Genomic DNA, 12,310 nt, shown 5'->3' with positions numbered 1-12,310 from the left:
CTGCGTTTTCTTTTTCCTCGTCTTTTTATAGTTCAAATAACTTTGCCAAAGTAATTTCTGGAGGTAAAAATTTTGCCTCCGTAGATTCTGTGCAGTAATGCGATTGATATAGAGGAATCTGTTTTATAAATTTTATAACGGACTGCGTTGCTGTAAGTGGCAGTTTATTAAATCCTCCCTGGTAGATTCCTCGCTGATCTTTGAGCGGACCATGTGAAGAAAATTTTGTAAGGCACGTGTGAACTCTGCCAGCAGAAATTTGTAATTTCTGACAAAACATCGGACGACAGACTACAGATGAACCCAGTGTGTATGTTCGCATTTGAATTATTAGATATTGATCGTGCCATTTCAACCATGCGTCGTCCTCGGCAATCCATTTTTATAAGACTACAATAAAGTACACTTGTAGACGAGCACAAATATCTGAAGATATCTATTAAATAACAATAGCGACAAAACGTAACACAACCGTCGCTAAAAAACTTTGACGCGAATGACAATGCTATATTGGCGGGAGCGCAACTGTCAAATTACATAGAAATTACGTGTATAATATGACCAGTGTAGAGAATCACGGGTCTGCAGTATGCGATTATGCCGCCTAGCTAGGCTTCAACAGATTGCGTTTTATGTTGTATTTGAAACTGATTGAAATGCAGTAAGCGATCAACTATCTTTGGTTGTTTTATGTGTAACATGTGTTTCAATATATTCTATCAACAATACTAATGCTGAAAATAGACAATAGGCTTGGTCATTTCATGCAGATTTAATAAAATAAATATTTGCTTATAATATTAAATGTAGAATATGATCAACTGACTTTGACTGTTTTATGCAGAATACAAAATCATCCATATTTTATCGTAATAGTAACTAGAGTGGTGTAATTGTTTTCTGCTGATCACCCAAGTGTCCGACTTGCATGATCAGCAGAATATTTCTATAGTATTTTATTTCAAGAATAATTTTTTTGCGGCTTGGATATTTTCAGTAGAACGTAGAGAAAACCTTCTCGCATCTGATCTATATCATAACTCATTTTTTTATTTTTTGTGGACTGGCTACTTTCTGCATAACTACGTTTATTTGATCTTATTTTATACGAGGTAATCAGGTAAAGAGGCGTATCAGTGTAGAAAAAGTGCAAAATTATAAATCGTAGGTATACCGTACTACACGTCAAATATTTTTTACGCGAAGAAAATATGTTGCCAATACCGATTATAACATAAAGATGGAAAGGTGGTTTTACAATAATTAATGATGGGATCAACGTAGACAACTTGACACAGATAGACAACGTTACCTACCTACATAGACAAAGTCTCACCGCTTACCCATTATGTCGGCCTCAAATTGAATGTGAAGTCATCACCTACTTCTGCTACATTTCTTGTACAATAAGGTATTTTAAACGGATACATACTACATTATACAGATAACACTGATCTACACATACAGGATGCTAGCGTCGCAGGCGAAAAAAATGTTTTACCCCACGGAATCTACTCAGAGTGTCTTATTTGCATTTATTCTTTAATTTGCCACCCCAAGCATCGCATGACCACTTAGATATGCGATAGGTACATCACTGCAGCTACCCAATTTTTTTTCAGATCTTGTATCCGTTTGAACTTTTCTATATTATCTACCTGAAAGTATTTTTAAAACCAATTGCCAATGTAATTAATACTTATATTATCTGTCATTCAAAAATTAATTTATATTCTAAAAGAACGCCTTGAAGGTCACAAACTGATGAAGCAATGTTATCTACTTTTGTGATCGTGCACCAGCGCCTTTAATACTATTTAATTTTGCATGCAGCTTGCGTCACAGCTTGATATTGGTTGCGGTAACCTAAGGGCGCCGCAGCGCACAATTAGAACACCACTACTTTACCGTTTATATTATGTGTGTGCAATATTTGTTTTTAGAGCAATGCGACCCTCTCGACTCGCTGACGGTGACTTTTTCATGCATGATTCCCACACCGGATGGTAGAAACAAAGTGGAGTGCGACAGAAAAGTGCCCTCAGGGTCAACGGCTTCCCCCATTTGCCGGGAAGGGCATATTGCGGTCGGCCGCCATCGACTGCTTACTTGCAAAAGCGGCTCATGGGACTACCCCATGCCAGATTGCAGTCCAAGTTTGTACCTACACTGTTCAAATTGAGTGCGTAGCGACTTTAATTTCGTACCTGAGGTATTCCCAGACATAAAAAGCTGGTTATGTTTAAAATCCAAACTTACCTCGTGATATGTCTGATTAAGACCGAGTGTAGTGCGGTATGGGTTTCATTTAGAGGAGTCTATGTTTGTGTTGTCGCTTATACGAAGGCTAAACAAAAATTATCCGAACTCTATTTTCCCAAAGAAGTACGGAAGGTATCCTCCGTTAGAGAGATGGAGACCTTTATGTGCATAATATCTGATAGTATCTGATAGCATAATTCCAAACGCAGAGAGCGTCAATCATTGACAGCCAGCCTGTGAGTGAGGGAGATTACTTAGACTTGGGTTTATCCTTGTTGTTGTTGGATTTGGTTTTTAGAGTTTTTAATATAAGCAAATCCGTTTGCAAGCCTCATATGAAATGCTGGATACAACAAATGGTGACCTCGTCTTCCTAATCACCACGATCACTGGTGATAAGTCTTTGGTTTAGAAGGTATAATACCGCCGAAAGTGATCCGATTTGAGTCACGAGAAGACGTGGCCCAGCTCTATTCTATTCTCAATGAAGGGTGCCAAAAATGGTTCCAGCAATGAAGGGACCTCTATGAGAATTGTGACTGCAATACCAGCTATTTTTAAGGGAATTAGGATATCAGAACTCCACTTGAATAATTATATTTTAATTTCAGATCGATTTCTGAAGTTATTCGGAATTTATTTCAGGAATTGTTAACAATGCGTGTCATACAGCCTCTATCAGTCACAGATCTGTGCTCAAACTTAACTTGCAATGTAATGCAATTGTCATTAAAAGTGCTATGTTTCTGTTGTTCATCTTGGATGATTGTCAACTTTATATAGATAATAATATATTAGATTTGGCCAGGCATAACTAGACTGCAGTGTTGACAATTATAATCTTTTATCATTGAAAGTCGTGATGCTCAAAGATATTGTTATTCCAATATTCGATGCATGGTGTTCCAATATTTGTTGAAAAATAATATGCCTATAATTCCAGAGTGTGGAACAAGAAGACCAAAAGGAGAAATATATGTGATTGCGGGACAAAATGCTACCAAGGGAGAATTCCCTTGGCACGTTGCAATATATACTCAATATGGACAGGAAGGACAAGGCTTGCTTCCTAAATATTGGTGCGGAGGAAGCATCATACACAGGAACCTTGTCATCAGTGGTATGTTCAAAATAAATTCAATATTATCCTTGTAATTATAGCTATTTTTTAAACTTTAAAATGGCATGATCCACTAAATTGGTGTATCAAAATTTAAAAATCGACCAAAAGTTTACTTTTGTTATAGGATGAAATCAATACCACGTAGGAATCGTACTAATAATAATGTATTGCTGTAAACCCCATGAATGGAGCATAGGATTGAGAAATAATAAAATCTTGTTATTACTCGTATAATATTGTCTTCTACTTTTGGTACCATCTTCTGTAGAAGGCTCGCGAGCAAATTGTAGTACACCTTCCTATCTGATCCCCAGCGCCTTCGAAATTGAGTCACTTACTTGTAGGTTTTACAGTCAAGAGAATCTGTCTACCTACGCTTCTGCCACCCTCTACCTTCATCTGATTAAGAGTTGGAGTAAATCATACTTGAAATTGCGGAAAATTTGGCCGAAGAGTGCAGGTTTTCTGCGCTTGATGGTCGCTATAAGTTCTCTTATCTTATTGGCTAAACTTAAAACTTCCTCATTGGTAATGTGATCAGCCCAGGACATCTTTATGATACGCCGATGCAGGTTCATCTCGAACGGCTCCAGTTTTCTTATTGAGTTTTCGTTTAATGTCCAGGCTTCAACTACGTTGACCAGTGGATATGATGTAGTAGATGATCCCTTCCATCGATTGCCAGATCTGTCTCGATTTCAGAAGAGATTTCAAAATTGCTTCTTGTCATCTTAATCCTGATCTTAATCTCATGTTCCGGGTTCCAGTCTTCGTGTAGAGACAGTAGACCGCAACCAAAATATGTTACATGTCCCTCCCCTTTTCAGATCTGCCATTAATGTACTCGTACCTACCTACAAGTGGATATCTCTGACTGTTTTTTTCTAACAATAATATTATAATTAATATAATAATATGTAATCGCATAAAATCAACCCCACTTAGTAGTATGGTATTTTGTCTCTCATTAACATTTTTAAAAAAATGGTCCATTCGCAGTATTTTAATTACACCGATGATTGATATGTATAAAATCATTTTCCAAAATTGTGTCAAATAAAGTGTGAAGGAAAAATTGGGAAGAAATAAGGCACGATGACAACCAAAATACCAACGATTAAGGGCCTTGCCAAGAGTAACTGCCACCCGGGTGCCTGCCGAAAAACATTTTTTTATCAAAACTAAGAATTCTGCGATTCTTGGTAGTATTGACCTGCGTTCCCCTGATAAAATCAGGAACATTAGTTGTTTGTTCTCCCAAACTGTAGAACTAAACCCGCCATTTGCAATGCCAATTGGGTGGACAATAGCTCTGTTAAACCAAATCGCTTCAGACAGAGGCGCGTTTTCCTAACGCAACATGACGCAACCGACTCGTGAGAAAATTGAAAAGGGGCCCGCCACTCATATAAAATGAATAGAAGGTTTTGACTAGATCATCATCATCGATATCGTCATTAGCCTGAATCTATCCACTGCTGGATGAAGGCATTTCCAAGCTAATTCCACTTCTCTCGGTCCCGTGCGTTACGTTGCCACGTACTTCTGCAGAACTTAATCATTTCATCGATCCAGCGGTCTCTAGGTCTACCTTGCGGACGTTTTGTACCTCTTGGGTACCACTGGATGACTAGATTTGTCCAACGATTGTCCCTTATTCGTGCTATGTATTGATTAGATATATTTATTGTAAGTCACATATTTCCGTTATATTTGATTGTAAATATGAATTCATAAAAACTTTTTTCCAAATATTAAATTGGTAGGTATGTCCCTATGCATTCTGATTTGTAAGAAAGGAGGCTGTTTGCAGTTTGAGGCAATTAATCCATGTTTGTATAATTTATACGAAATAAAAATTGTTTTAATGCATAGATTTATTTGGAAATTTAAAATTAGACTGTTCATTTTTTATAGTATGGGACCTCAAAATCAGTCAGTGCCTCGGGCCTCTACTTCATTAAACGCGCCACTTTCCTCTGATATTCATATAGTCCACCTAGTACGGATGAACAATATGTTATATACTATTTATTTGTCTTTTATATTAGGTTTTGAACATCTTGATTTTTTTAATTTCGTGGGCGGACAGGCAGAAATCACTAACTCCAAATACACAGTTCTGAGATAATCAATCTTTTGTGTTTTAGGTGTTCTTAAAATGGTTGTAAAATCTTTATTTTTTGAGTTCTTCATTACTTTTATTTTTTTAATGTTCAATAATCTTAAATTGTGACTTATGCCAGTCAAGCAGCAACTTTTTCTATATAATGACATTAAAATCTCAATTTCGTCAAAATTGGAGTTAGTGACTTCTGCCTGTATGCAAACGATTTGTAAATAAATAAATTTTAATTAAGCCGACATGGTAACCGCTCGGTCTCCGTGGTGTGCATTTTATATGTTGGTGCCTATATTGCACTCTAAAATAACATGAATTATTTTCAAATTTTCATTAGAGACGTAGCTCTGGAAATCATTTGGTGTTATGATTTATAATAATTCATTAGGCATATTATATTAATTGTTGTAGAAAAGTTAAAATAACTTTAAAGTATTATATTGAATGTATTTTTTTCAGCTGCGCATTGCTTTTATGACCCCCTAACGAGAAAATCTTTTGACCCCAGCCTATTCACTATTGCAGTTGGGAAAATGTTTAGTCAGTTCAATCATATTGAAGACTCCACGGAACCAGAAATTCAAAAATCTGTGGTATAATTTTTTTTTAATAAATATGAAAATGCAAATTGACGAAAACGCCTCCAACTATGTTAAAAATTATTATCTACACAGTGTTTCGGGAAGAATAGTTAATAATATAGGAGGTGTTAGTATTGACCATTTTGAAGGTGTAAATTTTTCAAACATACAGGTCGAATAATTACACACAAACACCTAACGTTTAGTATGAAGAAAAGACAAAAGACTTACATATTGATTTGATGTATTGATTATTTCAATGCAATACATATTATATAACACACGAATAATTCAGAAACTTAAAAAAAAATATAGTAAATACGTCCATATTTTCAACACTTATAGTATTATCGAAACCTCTGCATTTGCAATAAATATCTCGTCTTCTTCTTCTTTGCTATGTTTCGCCTCCTACGTGTAGCAAATAGACGCCGCATAGCATCTCGCCTTTATCGCGATTTATGAACTAAACATACTTTAATGAACATACAAAATCTCGTCCATACATCGGATGTCGGCCAATGTGATTGACCAATTTAGCCAGCATACCTAATTACGACGAAATTAACTAATAGATATGCGACTAAAGTGTATACAAGAATTTTGTTAGTATTATACCAGCTGCCTGTTACTACTCCTATGGGATCAAATGTGGTGTGAGATGTTATATTTGGTAGTGAAAGATAAAATTGGTATACCTACTATAAATTTTAATTTTTTGTTTTGATTTTCATAAATGAAACTATCTGAGATTGATGACATTTCGTTGTTCTATAAACGCAGATTGTATGCAAGTGACATAAGACTTGGGGTTCTTTAATTTGTTTTTTTTTTTAATATTCAGTAAAATAAATGGATATCAGAATCCCTTTTGATTTAAGAATGGTTACAACTAAACAATGTATGAAAATACATGAATTTAATATAATATTTATGACTATCGGAGCCAGCTGTCTAGCCAGACATTGGATGTGGATTGGCGTCCTAATCACATATCTAGCGGTGCATTTTAATATAATAATGAAATAAATCTGATTATAATAATGGTACCTACGCTTTAACTTGGGATGTTTGACGTGATTTTTTTTTTACTGATTTGACACTTTTTCGATGACTATTTTCGATGTTTTATTTTTATAAATTTAAATTGTTGCGGTAAAAAGTATACATTATGTTTTTCCCTTGAGCAAAATAATAATCGATCTACTGAATAAATCTAAAATGGGAAAATGAAAATTAGATCGATAAATTATTGACATAGTTATTAGAGCTTTGAAATTACGTTCAATTTATTAATGATTCCGTTGGTTTCAAACAGTCCAGCATGAAAATATGATTCATGGCCTAGAATAATCTTCAAGGACAAATACACACGGTCATTTCATTATAATTTTCAAATATTTCAGGTGAAAGAGATTAGAATTCCTGAATCATATAGTGGAGAGACGACCAGCTTTTCTAATGACATAGCGATAGTGGTTCTGGAGACCCCACTTAATTTTTCCAATTTAATTTTGCCAATTTGTTTGGACCTCAACGATGTAAACTTTGACAGTGACCAGACGTCCCCCGGAGTAATTGCTAAGGTATGGTGTACTCTATACTTATTTTAGGAATATATTCATATGCCACAACGTTTTCAAGTATCTACAAGACGATACGCACGCACCAATTCGGCTACCAGAGTCGTTACGGCGACTGGCGGTATTGAGCGCGCATATATGGATGCTATGGCCAGCCACGTTTTAAATGTACGTTGAATACATTGATGTAAAATACTGGATGAACCATATGCCTCTTAAAATGACCCCCGATTTTCTCTGACTCGGCCAGTGGCGAAACTTACTGTTTTATTATCAGCGGACTTCACTCAATATACGCTCAATTAATATTTGTTTTTTTTTGATTTCTCGAACTTATTGTCAGCTCTGCGCGCCAAAGACAACTTTCTCTGTTCACCCCCTATGCGTTTTTTTATTTGCTTGCAAGTTTTATGTACAGGAGCGAATTGACATAAACGAAAATAAAATATATTAATTTGTGAAATAAGTGCTGCAATTTTAAATGACGAATAAAAATGAAGGGAGTGTGATGTGATAATACTTAAATGTGGCGTATTTCTTATTAAATTAAAACAGTAGTCTCAATTTACAATAATTACCAATATAATATGAAAGTACTAATTTGTTTTACCATACGCTTTTGATATCGCGTAGGTATATTATTTGTGTTACCCAGTAAACTTTAATGTTTTTCTTGTACTGTCATGTTTTCATATTCGTATATAATCAATTCAATAGTTAATCTGTTATATGTTAATATATCTCCATCTCTCATATTAGGTACAATATTAAGACAATTATATCTAATATCAATGTGACTAATTATTGTATTCGTACTCCTCAACACGGTTTTTAATCTAACAATGCATGTAGGTATAGATTATACACAGTGTAACAGAAAATGCAATATCTAATAAAAAATTAATATTTGTGTGTTTGTGTGTTTGTTTGTTCGTATTTAATGCGCAGCCATACCGTTCATCCGATTGCAATAAAACTTTGTAAACTTATTGCTTGCACTTGCGGGAAGAGTATAGGCTATACTAATATATAAAAATGAATGTCTGTCTGTCTGTGTGTCTGTCCCGTATGCGTTCCTATACCATTCATCCGATTGCAATGAAATTTCGGTAAGTGGTTGTATGCATACCCATAAAGGTTTCTGAATTAGAAAAATCATCATCTTCTTCTTCTTCTTCATTATATTTTCTTTTATTCGTATGGTTCCTATACCATTCATCCGATTGCAATGAAATTTTGGTAAGTGGTTGTATGCACACCCATAAAGGTTTCTGAATTAGAAAAATCATCATTTTCTTCTTCTTCTTCATTATATTTTCTTTTATTCGTATGGTTCCTATACCATTCATCCGATTGCAATGAAATTTTGGTAAGTGGTTGTATGCACACCCATAAAGGTTTCTGAATTAGAAAAATTATCATTTTTTTCTTCTTCTTCATTCTATCTTCTTTTATTCGTATGGTTCCTATACCATTCATCCGATTGCAATGAAATTTTGGCAAATGGTTGTATGCACACCCATGAAGGTTTCTAAATTAGAAAAATCATCATCTTCTTCTTCTTCTTCATTCTATCTTCTTTTATTCGTATGGTCCCTATACCATTTATCCGATTGCGATGAAACCTTCATCAGTTGTTGTGGTAACACCCGCAATGGTTTTTGAATTAGTACAACCATCTTCTTCTTCTTCTTCTTCTATTCTATATTCTTCTATTCGTATGCGTTCCTATTCCATTCATCCGATTGCAATAAAATTTTCGTCAGTAATTGTGCCAACACCCGCAAAGGTTTCTGAATTAGTACAACTATCTTCTTCTTCTTCTTCTTCTTCATTCTATCTTCTTTGATTCGTATGGTCCCTATACCATTCATCCGATTGCAATGAAACCTTCATCAGTTATTGTGGTAACACCCGCAATGGTTTTTTAATTAGTACAACCATCTTCTTCTTCTTCTTCTTCTATTCTATATTCTTCTATTCGTATGCGTTCCTATTCTATTCATCCGATTGCAATAAAATTTTCGTTAGTAATTGTGCCTACACCCGCGAAGGTTTCTGAATTAGTACAACCATCTTCTTCTTCTTCATTCTATCTTCTTTTATTCGTATGGTCCCTATACCATTTATCCGATTGCGATGAAACCTTCGTCAGTTGTTGTGGTAACACCCGCAATGGTTTTTGAATTAGTACAACTATCTTCTTCTTCTTCTTCTTCTATTCTATATTCTTCTATTCGTATACATTTCTATTCCATTCATCCGATTGCAACAAATTTTTCGTCAGTAATTGTGCCAACACCCACGAAGGTTTCTGAATTGGTACAACCATCTTCTTCTTCTATTCTATCTTCTATTCGTATGCGTTCCTATACCATTCATCCGATTGCAATTAAATTTTGATCAACTGTTGTGCTCACGCCGCAAAGGTCTCTGAATTGTTACAACTATTTTCTTTTTCTTCTATTCTATCTTCTTCTATTTGTATGCGTTCTTATACCATTCATCCGATTGCAATGAAATTTTGACCAGTTGTTGTGAGCACGCCCGCGAAGAGTTCTGAATTAGTACAGCCATCTTCTTCTTCTTCTATTCGTATGCGTTCCTATACCATTCATCCGATTGCAATGAAACTTTGGTGAGTTGTTGTGCCCTTGCCCGCAAAGGTTTCTGAATTACTACAATTATCTTTTTCTTCTTCTATTTGTATGCGTTCTTATGCCATTCATCCGATTGTGATGAAATTTTGACCAGTTGTTGTGCGCAAGCCCGCGAAGGTTTTTGAATTAGTACAACCATCTTCTTCTTCTTCTATTCGTATGCGTTCCTATACCATTAATCCGATTGCAATGAAACTTTGTGAGTTGTCATGCGCATGCCCACGAAGGTTTCTGAATTATAAAATCATCTTCTTATACTATTCGTATGCGTTCCTATACCATTCATCCGATTGCGATGAAACTTTTGTCAGTTGTGTGCGGTTTCTAAATTATTATTATATAACATACTTACAAAGTTTGTTGTTTGTTTGTTCCATCCAATTTTGATTTTTTTTTTAATACATATTTATAACATTAATAACGTTTTCATATTTTGGATTCGATATTAATTTAGTGTTCTTATGTTTGACCTTTACTCCTATTATAATTATTTTCATATTGCCATATTGTATTACACAGATATTTTAATATTAAAGAAATAATTGGGCATTTTCGCCAAAGTTTGTACATGTTTGAAATTTGGGTAATATTATTTTTTCACTCAAATTAACCATTTTTATATAGCTAGCAGATTCCTTGTTCTATTGCTGAATTGGTGATAGCAATTTTTCAGCAAAATATTGATTAATACAATATTTATATCATTTTTATTATGAAATTGGGCATAATAAGTTTCCGTTCCGTGACTACGAAACTTAGCTTTTAAAACATGAATGAAACACTTTTTATCACTTAAAAGAGCTCTATTAGATTAAAAAAACCATACACTTCAAAATAAAACTACAAATAGTCAAAAAATATTATTGAATTTTAATTCTTGGGCACATTTCGTTCCCCTCCGTTACCCTATGTCTATAATGGCAGAGCATTTTTCCTTTAGTATTTGAAAAAACCAATCAATGTTCGTTCTGCTATTTTTTTAAAGACAATAATCACTTTTACTAAATTTTATTGGAAAAATAAATAAGTTTCGTTATTTAATAATCAAATGAAAAATAGTTAACGTTCAACTTTTTTGGGGACATTTTCGGAATGGAACGAAATGGTAACGGAGTGTAATTTGTAAAGCTTAAGTTACATGTTACCATAAAAACAAATTTTTGTTTTATGAAATTTATTTGAATTTTTTGATAGACAGATAAATATTCAACGTGCGTCAAAATAACAAAACAAATCAAACTTAATCACTAAAATAGACATATTTTATAATAAATTTCACAATACTTGTAAAATAAGGTAGGTAATAATTTTGACACACTATACATTACCATAACTTTATTTGGCATTTATATTATTTGTAACTCAGATAAAAAATATTTTTAAGCAAATTAACAATATATGAAAAAAAAAATCAGCAAGGGATTCAGACGCGAGTTCCTAGCGCGGCACGGAGTATATAACTTTTACGAAAATAATTATAGTCAAACTCGGTTATTACGATCTCTGACATAGCGAGATCTCGGATGTAATAACGAAACATTTGTTGACAATTGGTTTATGATTTTCGCCATACATTTAATTCTTTCACTGTTATAACGAGCAACTTATCGGATATACCGAGCTAAAATACTGTTAATGTGTCGACCGTTTTAAAACATTTCGACCCTAAGCAATAAAATCCGATTGGACAGGATGCCGCCGGGGTCGGATTACGTTTATGACACTAGTAAAGTGTCTAAGTACCTACCTTATTGGTGTTTCACCGACAATAATAAAAAAGTATCCACGCATATGGTTGAAAAATCCAAGGTTTGTGAAGTCCGTAGGTACCTACCAGCGTTAATTACAATAAACAACTTCTTTTGTAGTTTATGAATGCCATGCTCGTTTCGGGGATTTTTACGATGGTTTCCAAATTTTTTATTTTCGGCTTTTTGTGTAATGTGACATGCTCATTTAAAAATACCTATTCTCTGATA

At 34.3% G+C, this 12,310-nt stretch overlaps 1 protein-coding gene across 1 annotated transcript in view; it reads left to right on the top strand.

The window, feature by feature from the left end:
* Positions 1–12,310, top strand: part of LOC147077987 (modular serine protease-like) — a 68,797-nt gene that overhangs the window by 42,787 nt on the left and 13,700 nt on the right. Inside the window, exons 10-13 of the mRNA XM_085961081.1 lie at positions 1,944–2,156; positions 3,206–3,382; positions 5,967–6,100; positions 7,495–7,674. Of these exons, the coding sequence (XP_085817207.1) occupies positions 1,944–2,156; positions 3,206–3,382; positions 5,967–6,100; positions 7,495–7,674 (704 nt within the window). The remainder of the gene's footprint in view (positions 1–1,943; positions 2,157–3,205; positions 3,383–5,966; positions 6,101–7,494; positions 7,675–12,310) is intronic.

Source organism: Rhyacophila brunnea, unplaced genomic scaffold (assembly GCF_057557595.1).
Source record: "Rhyacophila brunnea isolate RB1 unplaced genomic scaffold, BYU_Rbru_1.0 scaffold_12, whole genome shotgun sequence".
NCBI classification, from domain to species: Eukaryota; Metazoa; Arthropoda; class Insecta; order Trichoptera; family Rhyacophilidae; genus Rhyacophila; species Rhyacophila brunnea.
Note: the sequence above shows the minus strand (reverse complement) of the source record. Positions and strands in the feature narration are given on the sequence as shown.